At 45.2% G+C, this 26,644-nt stretch overlaps 2 protein-coding genes across 5 annotated transcripts in view; one reads left to right on the forward strand and one right to left on the reverse strand.

The window, feature by feature from the left end:
- The window catches only part of MCPH1 (microcephalin 1), a 262,924-nt gene that overhangs the window by 117,497 nt on the left and 118,783 nt on the right, over positions 1 to 26,644 (forward strand). The gene's annotated exons all lie outside the window — the stretch shown is intronic.
- The window catches only part of ANGPT2 (angiopoietin 2), a 53,867-nt gene that overhangs the window by 23,486 nt on the left and 3,737 nt on the right, over positions 1 to 26,644 (reverse strand). For both annotated transcript variants that reach the window (XM_033104487.1, XM_033104486.1), the window contains exon 2: positions 2,617 to 2,772. In XM_033104487.1, the coding sequence (XP_032960378.1) occupies positions 2,617 to 2,772 (156 nt within the window). The remainder of the gene's footprint in view (positions 1 to 2,616; positions 2,773 to 26,644) is intronic.

A 26,644-nucleotide genomic window follows, 5' to 3' on the forward strand; every position in this document is an offset into this window, starting at 1 on the left:
GTGTGTGGCTGCCTTTTAGCAGGAAGAGTCCATTACTCACATCCTCTGTGTCATGGTTCTTCAGGATGTGATGTCACATGCAAGTGTGAGGCAGAATTGTTGCCCAGACATAAGGGTCCTGGAGAGAAGCATTGTTTGCTCTGGGTCTGTGTCATTCATAAAAGGCTTGGCCTGGCCCCACCGCCCAGGGCTAGGGACAGTCCAGTCCTTAGTCAGAGCTGGATGAGTTCCTACCGTGAACACTCTCCTGTGGATGAATACAGGCACTGGCCAACAGAATGGGTGGGTTTTAACAGCAACACCTAGAATATCAATTTGGCCCACATCTTTGGGCCCAAACATTCTATATTGGTTATTGCTCAAAGAAACTGGAAACGCGGGGCTTTTATGTAATTCCTAAGGACTATAGAATGAGCACAGTAGAGGAGAGGTGGGGAAGATGGCTTATAGGTCCTGACCCAGGACCAGTCGCCGTATTTGTTCATCGCTCTTCTGAAGGCCTCCAGCTCCAGGTGACCGTGCCCAGTTACTGAGGTCAGGTGGTTGTTGTCTGTCATCTCCCAGATCGCAGACCTCCAACCACTGTCCACTTTCATAGTCTCTGACAGGCTAGAAGAAGCTTGCTTCTAATCAGAAATTTTCATCTTTGGGTTTAAACCTATTTAACACAGTAACTGCTCAGCAAATGTCTTATGTAGATTGGGTATGGAATTCGGTCCCTTGATGTCACTGGTTCGGTTCAGCCATTTTAATGTGTTTCGTCGGGCATTATAGGCTGTTTTCTTTCCAGTCATCTTCCTATTTGCCTGTTATCCTAGATCAGGGGTGTCCAAACTGCAGCCCGCGGGCTAACTGCAGCCGCAATCCATTTTTTATTGGCCCGCAGCAAATTCCAAAAATATATTTAGTTTACTTAATTAAACCAGGTGAGGCAACACGTACTTCACCTCGAGTGAGTGGCCCGGCTGTTTGTGTATTTTACCGCATAGGGCCCTTGGTGAAAACATTGAAAAAAGTTTGGACACCCCTGGCCTAGATCATATGATACCTAGGTTCACAATAGATTTTTAAAAAATCATGTGACCCCACCAAAATCTCATGACATGCTAGTAAGTTTGACTTGCACAGGATGTAGGAAAGGTTTCCATCATTGCTCTGCGTCTTATACTCTTTTATTACTGTTATCTAAAATATAAAAAATGTTGTACCTCTGGGGCATTCTTGGATAGCCTGATTGCCCACAGGTTTTACTATTAAAAGGTGGGAATGTCATTTAAGCATTACTAATTTTCATAATTGACTATGAATATATTGATACATTTACCTTGAAATTTGTATATCTTTTCATTTTTAGCTTTTATTACCTCTTGGGATTACAATTTTCAGTATCTTGCGATCCGTTATGTAAAATATTTATGTTTTTCCTAATGGACCATCTTGACGTGGTCTTACTACAGTTGGACGGTTTATGGCTCCTCTCACCTCCTGACTCATGTCTGGCATTTCTTGGTCCTTTTAGCTAAAGTAGCAAGTCGGAATAATATGTCATGGGAACTGTTTGCAATTAAAGCTCTCTTTTTTTCTTTGCGCCTTAGTTATAGCTCAGAGTAGGAAGATGAGAGCTTCATAAGCCCAGAAAGAAGCCAGGATTAGGAACCAGAAAGCTGATTCCCCAGTGAACAGGTGGGAACTGGGAGCATCTCCATAAATTCCTCCCACAGCTTTTCTTCCTCCTGGACTCTTCTGATTGGCTCACACGTTGTGTGTTACTTAGTATGATGACTCTGCATGAATTTTGTTTTAGTGTTTTAGTGTTTTGCAGTTATTCTTTTAATATTTTCATATTTCATAGTCTTCTTCCCTACTAATGTTAATCAAGTAGTTCATAGAATCTTAAAGCTGAAAGAGAACTTAGCAGTCCATCTCTGGCCCAGCCCCCATTTTAATATTCACAATCACTGAGGCCCAGGAACGCTGGGCTCAGATTTGCTCATCCAGGTAAGGGCAGGGCTATAAGCATCCTGGAGTTCAAGGCTCTTGGCTAATAGTTAAGCACTGTCTGTGCTACTGCTGTGCTTCTGACTATTCTAGTTGCTTCTTTCTCTGTAAAGTCATACCAGAAATTGGATAAACGCATGCCACCAATTATATAAACTCATGCCACAAAGTGTTTTAACAATTCTTTGAGATTTAGGTTTTATCTTAAGAATGAGATTTAAGAACAAAGTTTGCAGCCCTCTGTCTCAGTGCTTTTCACATCTGCGTGCGTCAAAAAGTTAAGGACTTAGAAATGAAAAGTACATCTAAAGTCTAGAAAATGCCAGTGAGGCAGAGGACTGTGTATCTCCTAGTCGTCAAGTATGAATAATATGAAAACGATTTCAATGTCCTCAGCAGACTAAATATAATTTAACCCCAGCACTAAAAGTGAAAATGTATTTACTGATTTTAAATTCCTATCTAGCCACAAGTTCTTACATTCTTAGCCATTCATTCTTTTCTCTGCTACACTTGACCTTGCTTGCTTTTCCATTTTTTCATTAAGGAACCGTGGAGCATGACTCCGAGCTAGTGTTTACCTGCTGGACCAGAATGCGGTTTGTAGTCAGGACTTACTTGGGCTTCCACGTCAGTTAACTTGCGTGTCTGCTCTGCGGTTTGATTTAGTAGATTGGTTCCTATTTCTATCATCGCAGCAGTCTGGTTCTGTACTGCGTTCTGCTGCATCTCCACCATCTCCTTCTTCATGTTGTCCTGGATGTAATTCTCAAGCTAGAAAGGAACATGTGTCAGAAAGAGATCCATTTGTCAAATGATCAGATACCAGATTCCTTAGTATTTCCCCTACCTTTCAAAGAATCCATTGGAAGACCTGGACCTTGTTCTAATTTTAGAATTTTGCTTTTTTTTTTTTTTTTTTAATCACTAGCAGTGAAATACAGTGTGATTTTATTTAAATCAAAATCTGGCAGCTTAATCACATCGTGCATCGGAGACAAACTCCGAGTCCTCACGGGAGGCGGGTGCGGGAGGTAGTGGGGCCACAGCTCAGAGGCTGGCGGTGGTGGTGCCCTCAGGACGGACCCTGGGGACACTGCCAGGCACGTCCACCCTGCCACCCGCAGCTCTGTCTGTGTGATTCGGGAAACAAGCATAACTGTTGCTACCACATTCTAAACTCGTGGTTCTCGAAACACAGACTTTAGAAGGTAAAGAGGGTAAGGAAAGGCTCACCTTTGTATTTCCCTCTCCGCCCCCCCCACCCCTGTAATTGGCAGAATCAGCCCGAGGCCCGCATGCTGTGCCCCTTCCCGCGGACTGAGCTCATCACCAGTTAGACCTGCTCCGGTGTCCCTTACATTATGCATTGCCCACGATTTCGTCATTTCATGTACCAGACAGAGTTCTCCTAACCCTGCCCTTCACGTGCCAGTCCAGGTTGGTTCTTGTCCCGAGTGACGCCGGGTGGACCAGGCTCATTTTAACACGAGCTGGAGCATGAGAGAGTGAAGTAGCTGCTCTCACTGCCATGCGTACGGACACCCTTCTCTGGGCCGTAAAAGGATAGAATGAACGGTAAAGGCAGGACAGTGGGTGTGTGGGGAAGACCACATGGGCTGCGGGCCCTGGGCGCCTGCTCCCACCTTTGCAGCCCGTGACTCTAAGTAAGTTGTTTCACTTTGGGGGGCCCCAGTGTCCTTGTACAAACCTCGACCAAACAAAAAGGGTTTCTGTTTGGTCAAAGGAGTGTTTTGAGAATTAATTAAGCTATGTTTTTAAAGTCATTGCACATGCATAACTTTGGGACTTAAAAATTTATTTCCTTGTGGTCTTTGTTTTTCACAATGATCCAGGGATGGGAGCCACGATTCCATTCACGGGTCCCAACGATAAGCTCATGAGGATAGAAACCTATTTTTATTTCTTTTTCACATAGTTATAACTCAAAAACTAAATTTATTAAATTGAACAATTAAAAGTTGATTGAAAACAGCTTATAGCGCCTTTCTTTAAAACTGCACAGGAACCATTCATAAAGCCAGTCATCAAACAGAATTCCTCCTGAAACGTTAGCTGCTAAGTGATTCTGTACTTCTGCCTGTAGGAGTGAGAACAAGGAGCGGTAAGGGTGCAGTTTCTCCCTCAGAGCTCAAGGGCTTCTGTGTGGGTGCAGTGGATCAGCTGTGTCTCGAGTGGCATCACCAGGGCTGGGGACGGGCATTCTGGCTGTGATTGTGCTGCGTGCCGGCCTCCACCCTGACCCTGCTGCTGTGTCCTTCCCGTCTCCCTCCACACGCGACCCTGACATGGGTGGTCACTCCTGCTCCTCCCGGTTCTCCCGTGGTTATTGGGCAGATCTAAGGGCGTGAAACCTGACGCTGTCCACCGCCCTGATCATGTGTAAGCTCTCATACTGGAAGCGTTTACTTCTCAATACAAATCAAAATAGATTAGACCGGTATATGAAAGAAAATCAAGTACGATTACTGGTCAGTCCCAACAAACATCTCTAATATAAATTTCATAAAACTCTGAAGAATGACCCCATATTACCTCTTTACTAACTAGCTAGTGCGAACTGGCTCGCTTTTTAGTGGCTGCGTTCTTTCCTAATTCATTATTTCCTTCCCCTGCCTTTTAAAATCCTAACTTCTGTGATTTAAATATACAATTGAAAAGAACTCGTATGTAGAAGTTTGTAATTTCTCCATACGCACACCCCCCACCCTCCCACACTCCCACTTTCTCTCATTCTTACTCTCCCCTCACCACGGGAATAATGGGATTTCTGAGTTTAAAAAAGCTACATAAGTCCTCCAGAGAACTTCTCCTAATTACTCTTAACACCCAGCAAACATAATAGTGAGAAAGACTTATTTTGGGGAAGTTTGGAACTATTAAAGATATAAGCAAGCCGGAGTTCAGTTTAAGTCTGTATTCTGAAGTAATAATTTACAAAGTAGTGTGAAAGGAAGTCTTCATCGTATTGATTTCAGTACTTAGGAACTAAATAAAATTACACTATCTTTTGCCACACTAAATTCTAGAACTAGAGGGGGAAATAAATTCTTTAATCGCCCTCCATCCCCATTTCTAGAACTACCAGGTCAAATGTGGTTACAACCATCAAGAGACATGAGAAGAGTGTTTATAACTTGACATCTTAAAATCAAGTTGCAATTTAAAATTAGACTTAGGAACGTTGAAAGACATAAAAGACCTAATTTGTAAAACTAAAATGTCTTAGCTTTATTTCCATGTCTTTGTCTAAGCTTGAAAATGATGGCATGCAAGATGCTTTTCAAGTCACTACTTTTCAGCTATTCAGGATGACAGTGTGCGTGTGTGTGTGTGTGTGTGTGTGTGTGTGTGTGTGTGATCTTACATTGCAGCAAATTACAAATACACGTGTACATGTGATGGGTGTACATGGTTGGCATATATGTGTATGGCGCCTATATATAATATAGACAACTAAATAAAATAAAATTCTGTACAACACTGACCCAATTGCTGACTAATCAAAGTCTTTGGGAAAGAAGTGGAACAGAAACAGAGATGTCGAGTATTAGACATTTTCTGTTGATTCTCAAAAAGATTCGTGTTCTCACCGTTGAAGCAGAGAAACTAAATTGAGGTTTGAAGAGAAGTAGGTGATGTGACAGGTGAGAACCCTTTAAGAACAAAGAAGAATGTATGTGGTCTGAGAAACTGTAGCTGAAGTGACAAGCACCGAAACTGGAGCTAAAGTTGGTTACTTCGCGTGTCTCAGCTCCTAGATCTTCTCCAGGTGCCTAGTGTCAGGGGCAGAGCCCTGGCATGGGTGCAAAGTGGTCGTTCACGCCAGAGGCCACTCCACGCTTTTCTGCCTCTCCACAGCCCAACGTGATATGTCTCACAATTGGCACGAGTGTGCCTTCCGAGTTCCAATGTTTGCAGTGCCTTCCAAAGCAGACCACCTATCACGCAGTTAAGGCAGAGGAGGGGGTCGTTTTCACTCACAGAAAAGCCTGGAATTGAAGACTGCCACTGCCAGTCTTATCTCTTGGGAGCTTCGTGACCGTAGGATCTGTTTTCCCTCCAAGGCCGAGTAGTGCTTTTTAGAGAGGAAGACCCCGAACGTTCACTCTAGTGTAAAAGTGAACGTTTCCAAGTGAGCGTTCCCATGTGGTGTGTGGCCTCTCCCTCCTCCCTGCACGGCCAGGAGCTTGAGAACCACCTAGAAACGAAGCCTGTCTGGCCCACGTGGACAAATGTACCTTGACACGTCCTGGCTCTTGGCCTAGACCATTTAGTTCTTCTCTTTCTGGTTTATTGCCCTGGAATGTCTTTCTGTTTAGTATCTCTTGTTTTTATTGTCTGCAACTGAAACGCGGAAATATAGAAATCTGCCCCATGAAATTCCATGCTAGTCTAAGGAAAGTCTTAATACAAGAAAAAAAGAGGGGACCAAGATTTCCCCTCCCACGGGCAGCTCCTGCTCTGTTCTCCTTCAGCAAAAGTTTCCCGTCCTTGCCGTTGGCACTTGGCTGCTCTTATCAAAACCGTTCCAAGATACTTGAAGCTCCCAAGAGAGGGGACGTGGTTCTTTCCCGTTTCACGTGGTGGCCTCGCACACTCATGTCCTGCAGCAATGCTGAGCCTCGACTTTGGGGCTGAAGAGGACCAGGCAGTGGTGCTGCTGATTTGTGGGTCCGAGCACCTCTGCAAAGGTCCCCACTCCAAATCTGAAAGGACTCTGCACGTTCATTTTGCCCTCTTCTTAAGCAATGGTCTAAGTACTCTTCAACATGTGGGGCCTTGAGCTGCTTCTCTTTCCTTCGAATTCCAATGAGTTGTCCCAATGTGATTAACGTTTTAAGGCCATCGCTGTCACCATAGTGGCACAGATTGTTGCTCAGTGTCATTTTGATTTGCTAACAGAGTCGTACCTTAAACAAGTCTTTAAAAGTTGGCAACACGGCCAAGCTCAGGCATCCAGAATACAATATTTTAACACCACGTAGACATGTATTCTTTAATGTAAAATACATCCTGATGTTTTTCCTTACCCCCCAAACTTTAGAATGATCAAATTTGACAGGAAAATAAGTGCATTTATGAGGCAACCATGGCAGATTAATACCACATTGAAATGTCTCCCTCGCTATCTTCCTTCCCACCAAGATTATTATTTTTTCTACTAAAGGGAAAGCAATCTTGAAATTGGCAGTGGGACGGGAGGAGGGAAAATATTGATAGTGTACGAAAAGTGTTCCCAACTTCGAGATTTGGGTGTTGGCCCCTTACCAACAATATAGATCCTGCTCAAGGCATTGTTTCTACTTAAATAACGCTCCGTGTCCTGATGCCTTTTAATTAATTAGTTTTTGTCCATCTGATGCCCTAATTTCCCTATGAAACTAACAAATAAGTTGAGGTTTCATTGGAAACATTTAACTCTCTGGCATTTAGAAATGACATATTACAGCTTCTCCCTGCCACGCGCACACACTCCCAAAGAGGGGGGTTTTATCCCACTTGGTCCCTGCGCCCCGCCCAACTCCTGTCATCCTCTCTCTTCTGGATTGTCACGCAGCCCTCTAACTGCTCCCGCGCCATGTCACCGGAGAGTCACGGAGAATGCTCAGTGCACATTTGACCTCCCAACCTTGCACCTCAGCCTGTAAGGAGGCAGAGCGCAGAGCCCCTGGCGTGGCAGCACAAACCTTCCTGACCTGCTCTCGGTCATCTCCTAGCCTCGCTTCCTGTGCACCTTGCCTGCTGGCTGTACCTGACCACGTAGGCTGCCTCACAGCTGCGATCTTGGTCTGCGTCTCCCTGCGCCTTCAGTCCTTCCCCTTCTGAGATGATACCCTGCCCCGTGGCCCGTCTTCATCAGGAATCATTTTCCTTTTGTTTCATTTGTGTTTGTTTCATTTATTTGTGAATCTCCGAATACTGTAGGTTTGTGTTCTTGTTTCCTTGGGATACTGAAATTCTGTAGCCATTCTACAGCCATACGTTCTAGCCCCACCAAGCAAAATATTTGCTCTACAATTAGTTAGGAAACGTGAACGCAAGAGTATGAAATCCAGGGGTCTTCTGTTTGGAAGTTTGACCTGCTGTTCCTGGTTCTCCATCATGAGAAAACTGAAACACCTTTTGAGGTCTTCAGACAGTAAAGTGTCAAAGCTGGGTTCTCTTCCCCCTTTTTATGTTTTGTTTTTTTTTTTAATCTAGACATTTTGCTGCCTAAGCAGATGTGCACTCAGCAGTAGTCAGTGAGAGATGCTGAGATTAAAGGCGAAACACGGGAGAGACATGCCTGGGGGAACCTTTGTCCTCCTGAATGCTTAGTGGGGGCCTGGGGTGAATGCTTTGCTGTGCTCTGGAGAGAATGTGCAAGTGCCCCCTGAGCTGGGGACTAAGCCTGTCCCTGTTTCCTCTGTATTGCTGCCATAGGTGAGTTTTCATAGCCTGGAAAAGCCCTTGTCAAGGCCACTTGACTCCCGCTGGCTCTAATCCCGGGCCTGTCTGTCCACAGCAGGGTAAGGCCTGTGGGGGCACGTCGGTTTTCAGGGGTGGGGGGGCCAGAGGTAATAAGCAGGCCCACTGCCAGCCCCCATACCTGCATAAGCTCTTTCAAGCACTTCTGATAACTAACTTCTTCTGATCTCTTATTTTCTGTGAATAACTGAGTGACTTCCTGCTGTCTGAAGCAGTGTCTGGACACTGCCTTTCCTGCGTTCACTACTGTATAAAGAGACCAAAATTTTTGATGACTCTAAACTTGAAGACTTGACCAGGAATAGAGCTGCAGGCCCCAGCTGGTGGCACGCTGATGTCATTAGCCTGTCCCTCCTCTTGTGGCAGATACAATTTTAAACCATTTGAGCTCACCAGGCTACCTGGCTCCTCAGGTTATCTGTCGTCGCTTTTATCTGTCAGTCTAACCACACATTCCTTTTTGGTATTTAACTGGGAGTTTTATCAGACACTCACATCACTTTACCATCGCTCCAAAATCTAAGGAGATGTACTTTTCCCCTCGAAACCTTCACTCATTTCCTATTGATGAAATGACTGTTTGTCATCATCATCAGCCATTTGAATTCTGTGCTGGCTTAATGTGGCTGGGTAGTAAGCTCATATAATTTGGGCATTTCGTATGGCAGGAAGTGCCGTGCCTGACGCATGGGAGGCTTTGGGGCTGGCTCCTGAGGCACCTACACATTGACCCGTATCCCTGCTCCATGTCCACCCAGAGCTCTGGCTAACAGCGCCATACAGGTACTTGTAAGCCAAGGGCAGATAAAACTCAGCGGACACTGTAAGTCACGTGAATGTTTACACACAGCGGAAGAGTTAGAGCAGCTCACAGCTGCAGAATGTCACACGTATACCTACATATCATCTCACTTGACTCTCACACGCCCTTGGCTTGGGTTTCCCCCAAGCAGGGTCTGAGACGCGGCTGCCTGCAGGGAGTCCCTGCAGGCCAGGCCAGGGAACAAGTCGGGGGGAGCCAGTTCACACGCGTGGACCCAGCCCACCAGACCTCCCGGGAGCCCTTGGGAAAGTCTCAGAGCTGTCTGCCTGGGGAAGAACGAGGATGCCCATCCCTGCTGGGCAGGGCCAGCCCCGCGGGTGTCCCCTGTCCCACACTCTCGGGGTGTAGTTGCAGGAGCACCAAGAGGTCCCCCCTGCCTCCCCAGGCAGCTGGGAGTCAGGACGCTGCTGGGCAGGGCGCAGGGGTCCTTGGTACCCATCAGGGCCCGGGATCTGCCCCACAGCATGGTGCCGAAGCCCCCTGGGACTGACCCTGTGGGAATGGCTAGAAGAGAAGGTAAGCCGAAAGGACTCAAAGTCGTCCCAACAGGTGCCCCTGAGATAGAGAGCAGGCTCCTCTCCTGCCACAGGCCCATGGCTGCCGTCCGCTGGGACAGAAGCTGGGGCTGAGCTGGGTGGCCCGAGACCCCCGTCCCGTGGGATCGGCCACCTGGTGGAATGGGGCGCCTGTCCCGCTCAGTGCGTTGCAGAGAAGAGCTGTCATAAAGTCAGCCACTCTGAAAATGACCGTTTCTATCAGATTGGAGAAAGCGAAAGGCTGGAGACGAGCCCAAGGCCCAGAGGGCCACATACAGAAGACAGCATGAGCTTGACGCAGCTTAAGCAATGGAGAAGCAATTCCCTTTGACGCAGCCAAAACCCGTCACACACAGGTGTTGTGGAGACGTCTGCCCTTGGTCTGCTTCCTGGGATATTTTGTCAAGTTCTCAGCTTAGGAGACACTAGTGATGTTTCCTACAAAGGTAGGAGGGGAATACACAGCTATTCTCTCTTTTATAAAATGAACGGAACTATCAATTGTCACAAACGGGAGCCGCTGGAATTTAGCTCTGGGAATGAGGTTGATGAGTTAGTGAAAGTGACGTTGTTCTTGCTGCCCTGAAATCAAGGTGCACTGCGAGGAAGACTAAAGAGAGTAAATGTTTCTATGGCAGATAGACTCTTTGAAACGTATATTCACAGACATGCACATTCGTAAACATACATGTCTTCACGTGTGAAGATATCTGTAGGTGTAGATAGAAATGTATTCCTCCGTTTTTGCTTCTCTGTGGGATGATAGACCTTCAAAAGCCAGGGGGAGGCTTTAGAAATCACTAACATTGTTGCACTCCCTCATTTTATGAATAAGGATTCTAGGACCTGGTCACAAGGCTCCTAGCAGAGGAAGAATTCACACGCCGGCCGCCCAATGCCTAGTCCAGCTTTCACACTGCACTGATACACCTGCAGTCACTGGAAAACATGTGCCCCGGAGTTTTCAGTGTTATGTTTTCACTTCTGTGATGACATGTTCGATCCCAAAGGTTATGTATATCTTTGGTCTGTCCTGCTGCTGTTGTCTCTTCCCGTGTTATGTGGGTTTGCTAATAAAATCCTGGGTAGATTTCTGGGGACAAGACAGTGTGACCATCTTTGGAGCGGGATTTTTTTTCCCCAACATGAAATAAACTTATGCTGTCACAGTGACATACTAGGTTGAAAGGAAAGGAAAAGGCTAAAATCATTGAAATGATTTTTTTCTTAAGCTACTTGTAAGACAAACTGGTAGTTCTTTATAAGGAAAGCAGGAAGCCTGTGTTGTTTCTTTAAAAGAAAGGGAGGGAGGGGGCTTGGGAATGCTTGAGAAATGTCCGGGCGCCCTACTGAGCACTGAGCGTCAGCTCCGGCCCCAGTCCAGTACCGCTGCTGCTTTCTCTCCTCCTCCTGCCTCTTTTAAACCAAAAGGTGGCAAGGAAACTGATGGAGAGAAGTGGGATGATGCTGGAAGACGCTCAAAGGACATCAGACTAATTTGCATGAAACTTAGCGAGGAAACTTTCCTATGTGATGGGCCACTGACCCATCCCCAGCAAGATGTGTCCTTCTGGTGTGTTCTCAGTACGGCGACCCACAGCTCTGTCCTGTAGGCCCGACCAGAACACCATTCTGTCTGCTTGACCGCTAGTTAGAATGAGTGGACGCGGCAACTTTGTGTGCTGTCGCCAGGATTTGCCGTCCGGTGAGCACAGTGTGAGGGTGCCTTGTGTGTGTGTGTGGCGGGGGAGGGTCTGTGTGTGAACCTCACTCAGCACCACCCTCTAGTCCATTGAATAAAGCCGCCCAAACCACAAACAACAGTCGCTGCTGGAAGAATGCTGGGAAATATTTAGGCAAGTGCGTTCTTTTCATTTGGATTTTCATGTTCAAAAAGCGCTAGCTGTTGCTTTTTAATTTTATGGTTTTATAACAGCTAAAGGTCAAGCTTTTCTGGACCACATAGGAGAGAAAGTTTACCTTTTCTACGAGACCCGATTAACTTCTCACGTGAAGCCCGGTTCCGTCCTCATTATGTCAAGTGTTTAAAGAGACAGACTTTCCATATTTTTGTATTTCTGTTCATCAGTGGCCCGTGCACATACTGTAAAGTGTCGTATACCTGTCTGTGATTTGCAGAAGCGAAGTTATCTAAAACCGATCAATTCTTTTTTTAACCCAGAAATACAAATTATTTGTTTCATTAGGCGATGTTTTGCACGTTCGTTTTTTAATGCTGTGATGCATTTTTAAGCATGTTAACAATTTATTTTAAACCTGGTCCACGGTAGAATTTTTTTGTAATCAAACAATGCAGCAAAAGCAAAACAATATTCAATGCCCAAATTACATGGCAAGGCAGAACAGCATGGCTTCTTTTTTTTTTTTTTTTTACTAAATATAATACTGCTCTTCATCTTTTGATCTGAATTTTGCTCAAAAGTATATTCAGTATCTGTCAGAGTGTTTACTGTTCACTACTGACATGCTGGGACTGCCGTTCGCTTCGGAAGGCATGACGCAGCCTGTAACATGGGCCACCTCTGTCCGGGGCCCACAGTCCCGGGAATGGTCCTGGCAGCCCCACGCGCTGCGCCATGTGGATGGCTCAGGGCAACTCCACGGCGAGAGGGCCTCACGGGGCCGCTCAGATGGTGGTTATGACTGTGGACAAGTCAGGGGCCGCTCAGATGGTGGTTATGACTGTGGACAAGTCACCGAGCCTCTAATTATGCCTCCCAGGCCTCCCGACCCAAAATAAGAGTGTCTTGCTACAAAATATATGTTGTATCAGACTTCTCTTTACAAAATACCAGCTGTGGGGGTGATGTTTCTGACTCATCTTTGGAGGAAGCTTATTTCAATCTTTTGTTTTCGGGTGTGTCATTCGTATACCGTGTTTACCCAAAAATAAGACCTAGTCAGGCAATCAGCTCTAATGTGTCTTTTGGAGCAAAAGGTAATATAAGATCCAGTTTTATTTTGCTGTAAGAGCAGGTCATATATAATATAAGACCCAGTCATATTTTACTATCCTATAAGACTGGGTCTTATAATATAATATAATACAGTACAATATAATATAATACCGGGTCTTATATTAATTTTTGCTCCAAAAGACACATTAGAGCTGATTGTCTGGTTAGGTCTTATTTTCAGGGAATCACTTTCTCTTCAGTGGCTGAGTAAGAATGATATGAAAATGTGGCCATAAAATTAAGGTGTCATTGCTCCAAGCAGAGTTTAAACACATTTTCTTATTTCTATAGCTTTAGTTACCATATGATTTTCACATAAAATTTCACTCTAAGAAGGAATTCATGTATATAAAGACACAGATATGGAACGTAGCGTTATACCCGCCGTACAAGAACCATTCCTACCTACTAACTTGCTATATTTAAAATCTGTTGAACTGTCCAAGTTATGAAGATTTGAAATATGTTTTGTGCCTGGTTACATGATGCTCCCTTGAACCTGCTAAGTAACATTCTTTGGTGAGCACCTTTACTAGGTTCTTTCTCACAATAGAATTGTATTTTTGCTTGTAATGTTGTTCCATGGGACCGATTCGATGTGAATACACGGCCACTCAGTATGTACAAGTCACATAACAGATTGCTATTCCAATTAAATGCTGTCACAAGCATTCACGTGGAGCCACAGAAGCCACACACACGAGTCCTTACTATGGTGCAATCCCTTGTATGTCAAGGTGAAGCATGGAGCAAACTCCCGGATGGTGACAGAAGCCAGAATGATGACTTCTGGACAGGAGCTGTTTAGGGGGGTGCCAGCTGGGTTGTTAACTGCTAAGGACCGTAAGGGAACCTTCGAGGGTGCAGGAGATATTTTAGAACCTGCTCTCCATGCTAGTTACATGAGTACATTCATACTTTAAAAGTTCACACAGCTGTCACTGTAAGGCTACTGTACTTTATGCGTTTCCTGTGTTTCAGACCACAATAATAAGATTTTTAAAAGGAAAGGATATTAAAAATGAAATATTTGACAAATTGAGCTGTGACACCGCGACCCTAGTTGCTTGAATGGCTTTATTTCCCTCCATCTGCAGCTTCCATCGGGTTCTACCGAATCCTGCCTAAGGAAATGAACTTGGGAACAGGGGTTTTAAAGAGAGCGCTAGGTTAAACCATTCCAGCTCCCCGAAGAGGGTTAAAAATATTCCGTTAGGTAAATTAGTAATTTAACATTCTGAAACTCGATTCTTTCCGGATCAAGCATAAAAGGCATTTGCTCTTGGAAGACCAAGAAAGAATTCATGCAGTTCCCATTAGTCTAAAAATAAATAATAAATAAATAAATGTCTGAGTCATGGGTTGCATTTTGTTGGAGTTCAGTGGCTTCAAGTGTCGGGAGAAAGTGATTTATTCTCTCAGTAGTTGTGCTACCCACTGCCCACTGGAGTAAATACAAAATTACTCTGAGAAAGTTTAAATAAATGAATCAGTCTTGAATGTAATCATAGTTTGAATTACTCCAATTCAAGTATTTGCTACTTTTGAGCAATGTTATAAAAACCTGAATAAAGTAGCTTTATTAGTGTTGGATTAAGTTGGAAAAGAAATTGCATTTGTGATTTTTGAAGCTGCCGTGCTGTCAGGATTACAGCACAGGTTTGGGAGGCGACACACCTGGGTGTGAGGCCCAGCTCAGCTCTGCACTGGCTCCCAGTTCAACTTCTTTTCGCCTCAGGTTCCTCATTGGTAAAGTGGGCATACAAATGCCTACTGGGCTCTGTTAGTGTGAAAATTAAATGGAGCCAGGTAGCTCCGTTCCCAGGCAGTGTACCGCGGGCTCACAGGAGGCCGTTTGCATGTCCAGGGAAAACCCAGCGGTGCTCCACATCTGTCCGCGGCCGGGAGACCGCGTGCCCCACGCGGCGCAGTCAGCACCACAGTGGCGCACAGATGGCGCCACTGGGCAAAGCCGGGCTTCCGGTGGTCGCTGTCCTAAAAGCCACATCCTGCAGCAACAGCAGTCAGCCTGGAAGTTGAAATGAGGGTCCCACCCAATTCCAGAGTCCGAGAAGCTGGGCAGTGCCTAACCGGCCAGTGCAAATACACTCCTCTCCTAAGTCATTGGGGCTACTTAAGAGGAAAGTAAAGTGCCATTTTTTTTCTTTCAATTTGTGCGTATTTGTGTTTGCACCTGGCTACTACATTGTCAGGTCATACATACCTACGTTGTTTGAAACTAATTACTTAACAAATGTAACTGGTTGATAACTTTTGGCCTTGAGGTGCGGGGGGGTGGGGGGGTTGGAAATGGTGAGAAACTAAGGGTGCCATGAGCTGAGAAAGTTGTAGAACATCTCACATAGAACCTTGCACTTAGTAGGGTGTCACCTTGATCCACCCTCTTCCTTCCTTTCCCTCCACCAGATACTGCCGTTAATTGCCATCTCTGTGATTTCAAGAGCTAGTAAATTGTATAAGATCTTCATTAAGACGTATACTCGAGTATTTTCCTGCTTCTGAAACCATTTAAGGAAATAGCCATGTTTCTTGCGAGCTAGTTGTGTGGCACGGTGTCTCCTTCCAGGCCAACAATGTGCTTCGGGACGGACGTTCTCGGAGAACCGTGCTTGTGTCCGGTGGGGGGGCCTGGCAGCCTCAGGCTGCTGTGTTTTGGGTGGTGCAGAGTGGAGGCACCAAATGTGCGCCAGGTTTACAAAAGTGGTCCGTTTCTGCGTGCGATTGGTGCTTTGCATGCGTGCCACCCTCACTTGCTCAAAGTTGAGCTCGTCTTACGGCACACAGAAAAACCAAACTCACTTGAATGCCGAAACAATGTGGGAAGTAAACTTTCATTGTGATTCTCTAGATGCTTGTGGTAAAAGTACAAGGCCCTTGAATCATTTTCCCATAATTCGTTTCAGTTCTGGAGGTCCGCCCCCTCCCTAACCCTAGGGCCTCGCATGCACGTCTATTCCAGTGGAAGCTAGTGGAAAATTCCTGTCCCCGTTCACTCCACTGCCACGAGTTATAGAAAGCATGCCATTCAGAATTGACTTTTGCTTCTGCGTGCTTGAATTTTTACTCACAACTTGAAGGAAAAAAACCATTTCAAGAGCTATTTCCCTGTCGGTGGAGAAAGGGGCCAAGCACCACTTTGGGCCACCGGAGCACAGCTGACTCACTGTGTTTCATCTTTAGGGGGTCGACTATTTATGTCGAGTGCTTTCTCAGTGATCGTATGTGACAGTGCAGCACACCGTCACCTCTTTCTCAGAGCCACAGTGACACTCAGTCACACAAGTCACTTAAGGTTCACCTCTTCACTGACTCATTCAGTGGGAACAAGGAGCTCACATGCAAGTGGGAATAAGGGATGCAGGCGCACACAGGAAGTGGGAATGAGGGGTGAGGATGCATATAGGAAGATGAGAGCCGTCACAGAGTTTTTCCTATTGTTAGGTTTGTTTGTTGCAATTAAAGTGAGTCATCTTGCCCCTATTTTTTAACCAGAAATCACTGTGGTTACTGCTACGATTTGGTCTTGACTCCTACAAGCCAGTTTAATTTTACCAGTGGTAGTGAATTCTTGAAAGCCTCTTTGGTTGTAGAAATCTGGTTTCAAATTAAAGTGGACAGCTTACATTCTGTGGCTTAGCGTCTTTGTGGAGTCCCTTGGGCAAAAGGACCTCCCCTGGAGTTTTGGCTGGTCTTTGGATACAGATTCTGAGTGGTTGGTCCCACTGGAATCTCAGCCCCCTTCTGGGGTGACTTTAAGAGTACTTTGGCTTAAGGAGACCAAAGTTAGAACAGAAGTGAGGATTTTGTCCATAATGCCTGTCCTGCAGCTCGGCATTTTCTAGGTGGTTTGTGGAGACCTCTTTCCATTGTCCCTGAGCCCTAAACCATTTGTCCCCTGGAGCACGGACGCCTTTGGGGAGACGTCCATGCCAGTGTAGGAAAATTACTGACAACGACAGTAGTCAACTCAGAGCTGGGATGTGAATCCTCGTCTCAATCCTTGTCCCCAACGGCCACTAGCTCTACTCTGGCCGACCTCAGAGAAGGGCCTCTTGGCATTTCACAGCCCCTTTGCTCTGCATCTCAGTGGGCCCGAAACTGCTCAGGAAGCAAGATCAGGCCGACCCACGATGCCAGAGAAGCTGGGGTGAGCCGTGGTACAGAAGGTACACCTAAAGGATTTTCACAGTGGTGACCATAAGCCATTCAAGTTGAAGCATAACACTGTTTAGAAAGATTTGCGGGGGGAAGGAGAAACCCTGGTGCGCCCAGAAGCAGGCTCTAATCTGGAAAACTGTGTAGAATCATCTCTCTGTGATGATGCTGGAAAATCAAGGTGCTGTCAGGGGAGAGGTGAAGATTAGAAAGGTGGCGGTGGTGGTGGCAGGGTACTTGCCAGGCCCTTTGTTTTATCCCCACCCTATCCCCTTGTTCACCTCCTATTTTAACCTCAGTGGGAACATATTAGGTTTGGCCAGCACTTAAAACATTCCTCAGAAGTTCTTTCTGGCACCTCAGGAATAGAGCAAGACCAGGCCTCAGCATATTTTCTGAAGAGTGGATTTCATTAGAAGGTAGGTTAGTCTTGGAAAGCATTAAGGGCAGCTTTAAGTCAATCCAACAGCCTAGCTTCCAAAGATAACAGGACAGCAAAAACAATGCATGGGGTTGTCCAAGTAAGAAGTGTTGGCTTCCATAAAAGAACACAACTATCCATCAACAGTCGTACAGTGGGTACATAAATTGTGTCATGCTCCTACAGCGAAACACTACACTGTAATGGAAAGGGCAGATTTCAATACATACAAGGCATGGATGCATCGCAGCAATAATACTCAAAGTGCCAGAAAAGAAAAGCTAGTGTATTGCTCCAATTATACGAAATACAAAATGGAGCAAAATAACCTGTAGTGACAAGGGGCAGCGCAGAAGCTGACTGAGTGGGAGGGGGGCAGGAGAGAGCCATGTGGTGGTCATCACTCAGGTGGTCATCACTCAGGTACCTAAAAGAGTCATCAAGGCACATACACAGACAGCTTGTTCATTTCATTCTAAGCTCTACCTCGGAGGGAAAACAAGTGCTGGATCCCGTAGAACAGATGGCACAGCTCGGAGCTGGACTCCCCTAAGCCAGCAGTCTGAACAAATGGAAAGGCAGGGGCTGGCCTCGGGGAGCAGGGGCCGTGAATGGGCGCAGCTCCTGCTCCTGAAGGCTTTTTTCACCCACCCTTACTCCTTCAGGGCCGAAGTTCAGTTTTACCCCCTTCACTTGCTCATCCGTGAATCCCTCCCTGGGTCTGAAAACGTAGCCAAGTACGTGCCATTGCCTCGAAATGCCACTGGCTGCCATCGTGCTGTTACGGTGCCAGAGGATGGTGTGCAGCTTTCGCCACTCGGCTCTCCCTGCTGCTCAGCAGTCTGGGGTCCTGTTGCGAGAGTGAAAAGCAGAGCTCGGGAAGAGGCAGAGCACTGCTGTCCCTCGCCAGGCTTTGGAATAAGGCATCCCTGGGCCCTGCAGCTTGGAACCTCACAAGTCACCTAATATGTCAGCACTTCTCAGCACTCCCCAGGGTAACACGGAAACGGTGACATCTACCCAAATGGGTCTTCTTGCTCTTTCCCATATCGGGTCTTACTCTCTATGTGGGCACACTTTGGGCGTGACCACTGTATGTGGTGACAGAAGGGCAGCGGCTGGGGGAGCGTGGTGAAGTCTGTTATCTCTCCTGACCCGCACAGAAAGATGTGTGGCTTTTTGTTTCCATCTTGGGGAAATCTGTGTGATTGTACGAAGGTCTGAAATGAAGAAACTTGACAAAAGTCATACCAACTCTGTACCATCTGACACCATCTGAGCTTGAGTTTCTTCTCCAAAGGGAAGAAGGGAGTGTCTGCCTTCAGTGGGCTACCGGGAAATTAAATGAGCCGGTGTCACCACCTGCGTGTACCCGACAGTGCCCGCTGCTGTCATGACAATGGTCAGCTTCGTCACCACTGTCACGGTACAGTAGCAAGTACAGAGCGCCAGAAGGGAGGAGAGGCCTTTCTCTGCTTTGACCTCCAGCAGCTGCTCTCATATGTACAGTATCCTTTTTGCAAAAACTCTGTAGACTTTTTAACAAACAAGTGAATGACGCGGACGTCATAGTCGTGAGCTACAAGCCCCCTCGTTTTGAAGAGGTGAGCCGTGGCTCGGGGTTATGTGCAAGCTGCTGAGCTGCCCTGCGTCGCTCACTTAGGGCTCTGTGTCACTGAAGCTGAGCTGGACAGAGAAGGGGTCCCAGTTAAGTGGAGAGAGTTGTTTAGTCATCACATATTTTCATCCTCATCTTTGTTCCCGTCGAAAGACCATTTATTTGAATGGTGGTGGTATTTTGGGGTGAAGAAGGGGAAAGGAAAAGTAGCATGTTATCGGTTAATTCTGTTCTTGAACCTATAAAAGCTCTGTGCCCTGGAGCAGGCTAACCATTTAACAGTAACTACATTCTGTGTATTAAACAGTGTCCAATTAGAGGGAAAAGCGCACGTGGATTAATTGTGCCTGTTAAAACCCAGAAGGGAACCAGATTTGAAAATATGGACAATGAATTACACATCACAAAATGACCAATTGTGATTTGAGAGGATGGTGTTCTGATTAACGTTGATTCTTTAAATCGTAATCTAAGTATCCCAACCATCACTGCTTGTAAGAGCATTTCACTGTTATAGTTAAACCGATTCTGGTCAGGAATTCCTGTTATTAACACTTTATTAAGTTAAAACTGGATAAGCTTTTTAAAAAGGAAATTTAAGAATCTATTCCTTAGTACTTAAAAATAATAAGGAATTCCATATACTTACAATAAAAGTTAAGCATAGACAATTAGCTTGTGGTTGGTTTTATGTGATTCAGCAAAATATCTTCTCTCTAGCAGCGTTTTTGCACCAGAATTTCCCATTAAGAAATTTTGCTCCGGGAAGTTTTAGGCTACATCTGTATGTAATTGTTTTTGAAGATTCCAAAGACTAGTTAGTAGTTAATAAAACTCAAAGGAATACTTTTATGATTAGCAAGCATATAACCAGCACTTGATAATATCTGTTGATTCCACAAATCTTAACGGCTTTCAGAAGCTTAAAGGAAACAATACCTCTTAGGGATTTTGAATCTTTCCTACCAAGCTGTGCGGGTTGACTGTAGTTAATCCCAGAATGCCTGCTCGGAACATACTGGGGCCGCTCTTTAATACTCATTTAGTTCCTGGCTTCTTCCACGACAAAAACACACAGAGCAGCATTGCTTATGACTTACTGAAAGCTGAAGTGATAAAAAAAGAAATTGAACAAGAAAGGCTGACCGGCTCGACGGGCGCACAGCGTTACCTGTGCGCGCGATAGAGCTCACACGGGCAGGTGCTCTAGAGGGCGCCACTGGGTGACTTTGGACCAGGGTGTGTGTGCAGAGGTGCGCTCAGCCGTGTGACATGCACACAGATGTCATACATGCACACGTCCAGCTGTGTGACATGCACAAGACGTCATACATGCACATGCTCAGCCGTGTGACATGCACAAGACATGCTCAGCCGTGTGACATGCACACAGATGTCATACATGCACTCAGCCGTGTGACATGCCCACAGACGTCTTACATGCCCTTGACAGTGGTCCGTTTCTGTGCCGAAGGACATTTATCATCTTACAAAGACGCGCTTAGAGGTGTCTAATTCAGATGGCAGATCAGATCATTGAACCTGACACAAGTGACTGGGTTATCACTGTTCATGTGACACACCGTGCAGGTCTTGAGAAGTGTGTTTCTGGCATTGTTATTGAAATGAATTGTGGTGATAGAACCTGCAGTGGTGTGACAGCTCGCAGTTTCCTAGGCACTTGTGCGTTCGTTACCTTATTTGGACCACAAAACAGTACCCTGACGTCTCCACTGTAGGTAAGAAAACCTTGTTTCTGAAGGTCCACCACCGGGGGGTTAGTTAGCCAGTTAACTTAGTTGAATAAGGCAAGGGGTCACCAAACAAATATACAGCCGATCATGCTTTTAAAAAACAAGTCATTCACTAAGTGAAAGAAGCCAATCTGAAAAGGCTCATACAGTGTGATTCCAACTCTATGACATTCTGGGAAAGGCCGAACTGTGGAGACAGTAAAAAGATCAGTGGTTGGGAGGGAGGGAGGGATGAATGGATGGAGCACAGAGGGTTTCTGGGCGGTGACAGTGCTCTGGGACACTAATGGTGGATACGTGTTATCCATGTGTCCGACCCCACAGAAGATGCTAACACCGAGAGTGAAGTGCCATGTGTACTGTGGACTCCGGGTGTTGATGACGTGTCAATGTCGGTTCATTGATTGTGACAAATGTGACCATCTGGAGGGGGTTGTTCAGAATGGGGGAGGCTGAGTATGGGGGGTAGTATGTGGGAAGTCTCTGTACCTTCCACTCGATTGTGCTGTGAGCCTAAAACTGCTCTAAAAAACTGTCTTAAAAAAAAGTCAGTTACTACATCTAATGAGGAACAAATGAAATAACAACAAAAAGCGTTTATCCTGTAGCTTTAGACTGTACCACTTACCCTAGCCAGCTGTGTCTCACTGGTTCTATAGTTCATTCAACACGCAGACACCACAACCCAGGAAAACAGCTTCAGAGTCATGCTCGTCAAATGGTAACACATCGACCTCGTGTATATTTAGATTTCTCTGACTCTGATCCGCTGTGCCCCAGACCTCTCTTCTTTTGGTATAACATGCTTTATTCCAAATTCGGGAGAACATGGACACACATCACGCCCTTTGCTCTCCTTTGGCTAAATTCCTGGGGCTTGAAATGCTCTGTTTTTTTGCAGCTCTTCCTTTCTCCTTCAGGGTAGTGGCGCTGAGGGCCTCCTGGGCTCCCCAGACCGAGGGAAGTGGCAGCTCCCTGTTCCCTCTCAGTGCTTCTTGGAACAGAAAGATTGTCAGACTAACTGTCCTTATCAAGCCCCCACAGGATTCAGTAGGTCATGCCAAAGACTGTAGTTTGCTGTGGACTCACGAACAGAGACACTTGTGGGATATGTTTCTTCCCTCTTGCTGTTGAGCTTAACACCCAGAGGTGTCTTTGGAGGCCAAAGTGGAAATCTCCAGTGTGGAGCGTGTTCAGCCTAATACTGAATGCCAATTAGGGACATACAGAGGCTAGCCCACAAGTTGGGCTGCACCTTCACCCCTGGAATTTGCTGGAACAATCATAGTGAAGGTGCTGATGTATGTTCTGGAGTACTGGGTACTTAAGACAGGTGGCAGTTTTGTCACCAGGCTTATCACCAGATTAAATCACCGTGGTCGACACTCCCCCAATACCCCTCCCACACACACACACATCGGGAGCAGATGTTAATATGATCTGGACAGAATGTGACAACGCTGAGAAACGGGGAGGCTAAGTGCTTGCCTCCTTTGAAGACTGTGCCTATTCTGCCTGTGTAAACGATGCATTCTCTAGGAAACTGTCAGCACAATAACATAATTTATTTACCAAGACCTCCGTATCTTAATATCTCTTCCCTTAAACACCACCATTGTCCACAAAAAAAATGAAATTACATATTTAAAAAATGGCAGGTTATATTCTTTACACAAGTACTTAGTTTGCATGGTTATGGTTTTTTAAAATACTAAATATTGGATGTGAACACTTTAGTGTAAAGTTGTCTATGTAAAAATGACAAAAGCAATTTAGAGACCTGTGAAAGGCTGCTCCCAGGGAAGACTGAGGCTGATCTTGGAGCCAAGTGATGAGGGGTCCCCAGGGGCGGGTCCTGCAGAAGCTTTAATTAGGTTCTGGTTGAATTGCAAAGATAACGGCTGAAGGAGTGTGATGGTAAAAGGATTAGACCCACTGGCAGGAGGTTTTGAATAGGTTTCCCATCCTGAGCTGGTGCATGCCAAGATTAGGATAAGAAAGAAAGGTGATTCCATGGGGAAATAGCTAATTAAAATATTAATTTAAAGCAGACAGCACACCTGACTCACCTTTCAGGTATTAGGGGAGCGCTCATTCCTTTATTTTCAAACCGTACATGAAGCAGTCATTTTAATCCCAGTATTTATTGAAACTTTTATTTAAAACATTATCCATGAATTTTTAGTTTTTGCGGACATCGAAATCGTTGAGCTTTGTTTTCTCATTTTACACAGTAATATTGTGCTGACGCCAAGGGGTGTTTGGTTATACCTGTCTGTAAAATGCTAGATGGCAGATATACTCTAGTCGGTTTTGAAATCATGCAGGGGACAGGGCAGGTCACACATTAGTTTCCTGGGCCTGAATTTTATTTACCCGGACTCCATTTCACCCCGTGTAATTCAGGGTGTCACCCCGAGAAAAGGGTTCTTAGTCGTAGGTACGGTTTGCCATCTCTCTTGACTATCATATAATTTGTTTTTACTTTGGGGAACTACAAGGCAGAAGTTCATGGAATTATTTTACACATGAAACTATCCCCAACTGCTTTTTTTTTTTTTTCTTCATAGCTTTGGCACCATCCCCATGTAGAAAGGATCACATCGCCTACTGATAAGCATTTGACAGGGCTGCCCACTCAGTGGCCACCGGGTGCCAAGGCTGCCGCCGGGCTCTGGTGGCCCAGCGCTGAGGTGCGCCCTGGACCCGATGCCCTAACACCCTGTACGGTCTTAAGGAAGGACTCGTGGGCAGAGGGAACTGCTTCTCTTACTGCCTGGGCAGCCGGCCACGTTTCTTGACCTCTCAGACTCACTTCCTTGTTACTTTTAATTAAAACTATGTTATCAGGTAGGTACAGATGTATATAATATTGAAGTATATAGAGCACATTTAAAAATAATCTCACATACAGAGGCAAATATTCAGGATGGTTCTTGCGGAATGAGAGAAGGATACATCCTACTTTTTGTGTATTCCTTGTGTCCTCTGTTTCCTACAGTAGCCATGTATTACTTTGGTCATCAGAAAACACGAACCTTCAGAAACAGTTTGAGTTGATTCTCCTTTGGTAAAAGAGATTTGCGTGTCGTGACCACACGCTGTCTCCCTGCTCCCCTGCACCCCCACTCTCCCTCCACACTCCTATCTCCTTTACCTGTTTTTTTCTCGCTCCTTTTACTCATTAATTGTTTTGTGTAGCACTCACCACCTCCTGTCACTCATGTTCTGACAACAATGTGGCAGTAAAATGTAGCATGTCCCTCACGGGGGCCAGGCCCGCAGTCATTTTCTTCACCTCACTGATTTGCCCCAAGCACCTGCCTGGACACACGCAGGCCTTCAATAAAGTGTTTGTTGAAGAAATAAATGAACTTTAATGCCACTTGCCCTGAACCGGAAAACCCCAAAGGGGTGGGAGGGGTACGGTGGTTTTCACTCAAATTACGTTAAGGAACCAAGAAATAACACTGTATTCATATTCATTCACACTTCTCTCAACAATTTTCTGCAGTCTTTCCAGCCGCATGGAAAGCTCTGCTTCTTGTCAGAGGAGGTGATATGCATGCTTTTCCATGTTTGTTTTTCTCTCCAGTAATCCATACAAGACTTCTAAACTGCAAAGCACATTGATGCTATCCTGGCTGTGTTTATACGTGGTTAAAAAGCACATGGGATGATATCTGCCATGCCTGTGTTCTAGAGATATTTTGAGGACAAATGAGGTGAGCTGTGGAAAGTGCCTGAAAATTGTTCACTGCCACTCGATGGCTGCCTATTGTTATGTTACGACTCTTTCTTTATTGACCACAATGTGACTGCGTGATTGAGCGGCTCTCTTTATATCAGAAGAATTCTGGAATACTTTAGGAGAAAACTCTTACTGTCAGTCTCCTTCAAATCAAGGAAGGATGTAGTGAAGAGAGAATATATACAAGTATATGACTCCCTTCCTTCATTTTTAATATAAATGGTCCGACAGGTATAGGTGTGTATAATAAGTCTATATATTTAACTACGCACTTGCTATGAGAGCAAAAGCACAGATGCTAAGTTGTTGCTCTCATCAAGTCCTGCAGATATTCTGCAGATTCTAAGCACCCAACTGGGAAGCAGACAACAGGTCCGTGGGTCACCGCACATGTCATCTTCACGTCAGGCAATCCACAGAGCTGTTCATGCCCTGGTGTCATTTCGTGGCCAGAACATGGAACAATGTTAACCACCTCCTTTCTGTCAAAACAGTTATGTCATATTCTGCTACTTTGTCTTCTCTTGATCCATCACCACAGGTACTCTAGCTTCCCCTCCCTCCGTTGGCTGCTCCCTCCTTCCACCCCACACACCCCTTCAGTTTATATTCTCCTTTGCCTTAGTCTTCCACACCCTAAATTAAACCTTTTCCTTCCAACCTCTTTTCATGTCAACCTCTTTTCATGTCATTTGTCAATCATAAAAAGATTCTGAGCAAGGCATAACGTCACTGTATGTGTCTTAAGGAAATTCATTCGTTTTGATATTAAATTGGTCACAATAAAGACCGAGTGTAAATCTCTAAGTGCTCGTCTTGAAGAAAGGGACCGAAGATTAGGTGGGAGGAGAATTTCCCTCCCATTTACTACTGTTTTAATGGTTTGAACTTTTAATCTTGCATTGCCCATATATTAAGTTCATAATTTTTTTGTTTTGTTTTTTAAATTATCCACATGTTGGTAGGGTTGATTGGAACTGTTGTTTTGCAGAATAACTAGAAAATTCCAGTTATTTTATGAATGAAAAGAGGCACTGTGGCCCAACCTGATCACAATTTATTATAAGACCATTATCCTTTTCATGTTCCATATAAAGTAGCTGCTTACTGATAACTTCTGGATTACAGCCAGTTTGTAAACTGTAAAGAACCACATTGATTAAAACCAATCGATTTTCCCATTTCAGGATGGAGACTCTACAGAGTATCCAGTTTCCAAACAGGAAGGAAGAGCTCATGGAAGTTGTGTGCGCAAGTCCATTTCCTAGTTCTAGACTCTACAGGCAAATAATCATGTCCCCATAGTATGATACCTACATAGTTAATCCAGTGTGTCACACAACCCCATTCCATAAGCAGAGGCTACTGGACCATGGAAAGCAAATATTGCATATGGACTCGCCATATAATAGAAACAGTTATTATATTTTATGTATTGTACTCAGTGACATATTGTACTGTATAGCTTGTCTAATATATATAGTAAACATTCTATTATACTTGCATTTTCCAAATGGAAATATATTGTACTTCCCCCACCGTAGTGAAACTTGAACCATCTCTTCATCCCTTACCATAATGATACTACTACTTACTAAATAATCATAGTCACCATTGTTCCACAACCTGGAGTGTAATCAGCTTATCGGAATGCATAAACTGTTTTTCTCACACTGAACACTCATCTTTCATGACTCAGGATGTGACAGATGCTGGTACAGGGATGGTTCTTTTGCTCCAGCACTTCGGGAGTCCATTAGCTATGGATATGATGGAATTTTTTTCTTTCCGTTAATGAACCAAGCTCTGGGGGTTTTGCGGCAACATATCACACACACACACGCACACGCACACGCACACACTCACACTCAGTTCCTGGCAGGGGTGGGGGAGGGGCCGCTGAGCTGAGCTCATGGGAGTGTCTGTCTCATCATCAGTTTTTTTCATTGACAGCAGTTTTGCTTTAAGGAGCAACATCGCGCTGTTCCCTATATATCAGCTGATGAGTAGTTCTCGTGCTTAAATTACAAGGATATATCTTTTAAAGTAAGAAAAGGATCTCAATTCAGGTTTAGTTTCTAGCCGGTACTTCTGTCA

Source organism: Rhinolophus ferrumequinum, chromosome 4 (assembly GCF_004115265.2).
Source record: "Rhinolophus ferrumequinum isolate MPI-CBG mRhiFer1 chromosome 4, mRhiFer1_v1.p, whole genome shotgun sequence".
NCBI lineage: Eukaryota > Metazoa > Chordata > Mammalia > Chiroptera > Rhinolophidae > Rhinolophus > Rhinolophus ferrumequinum.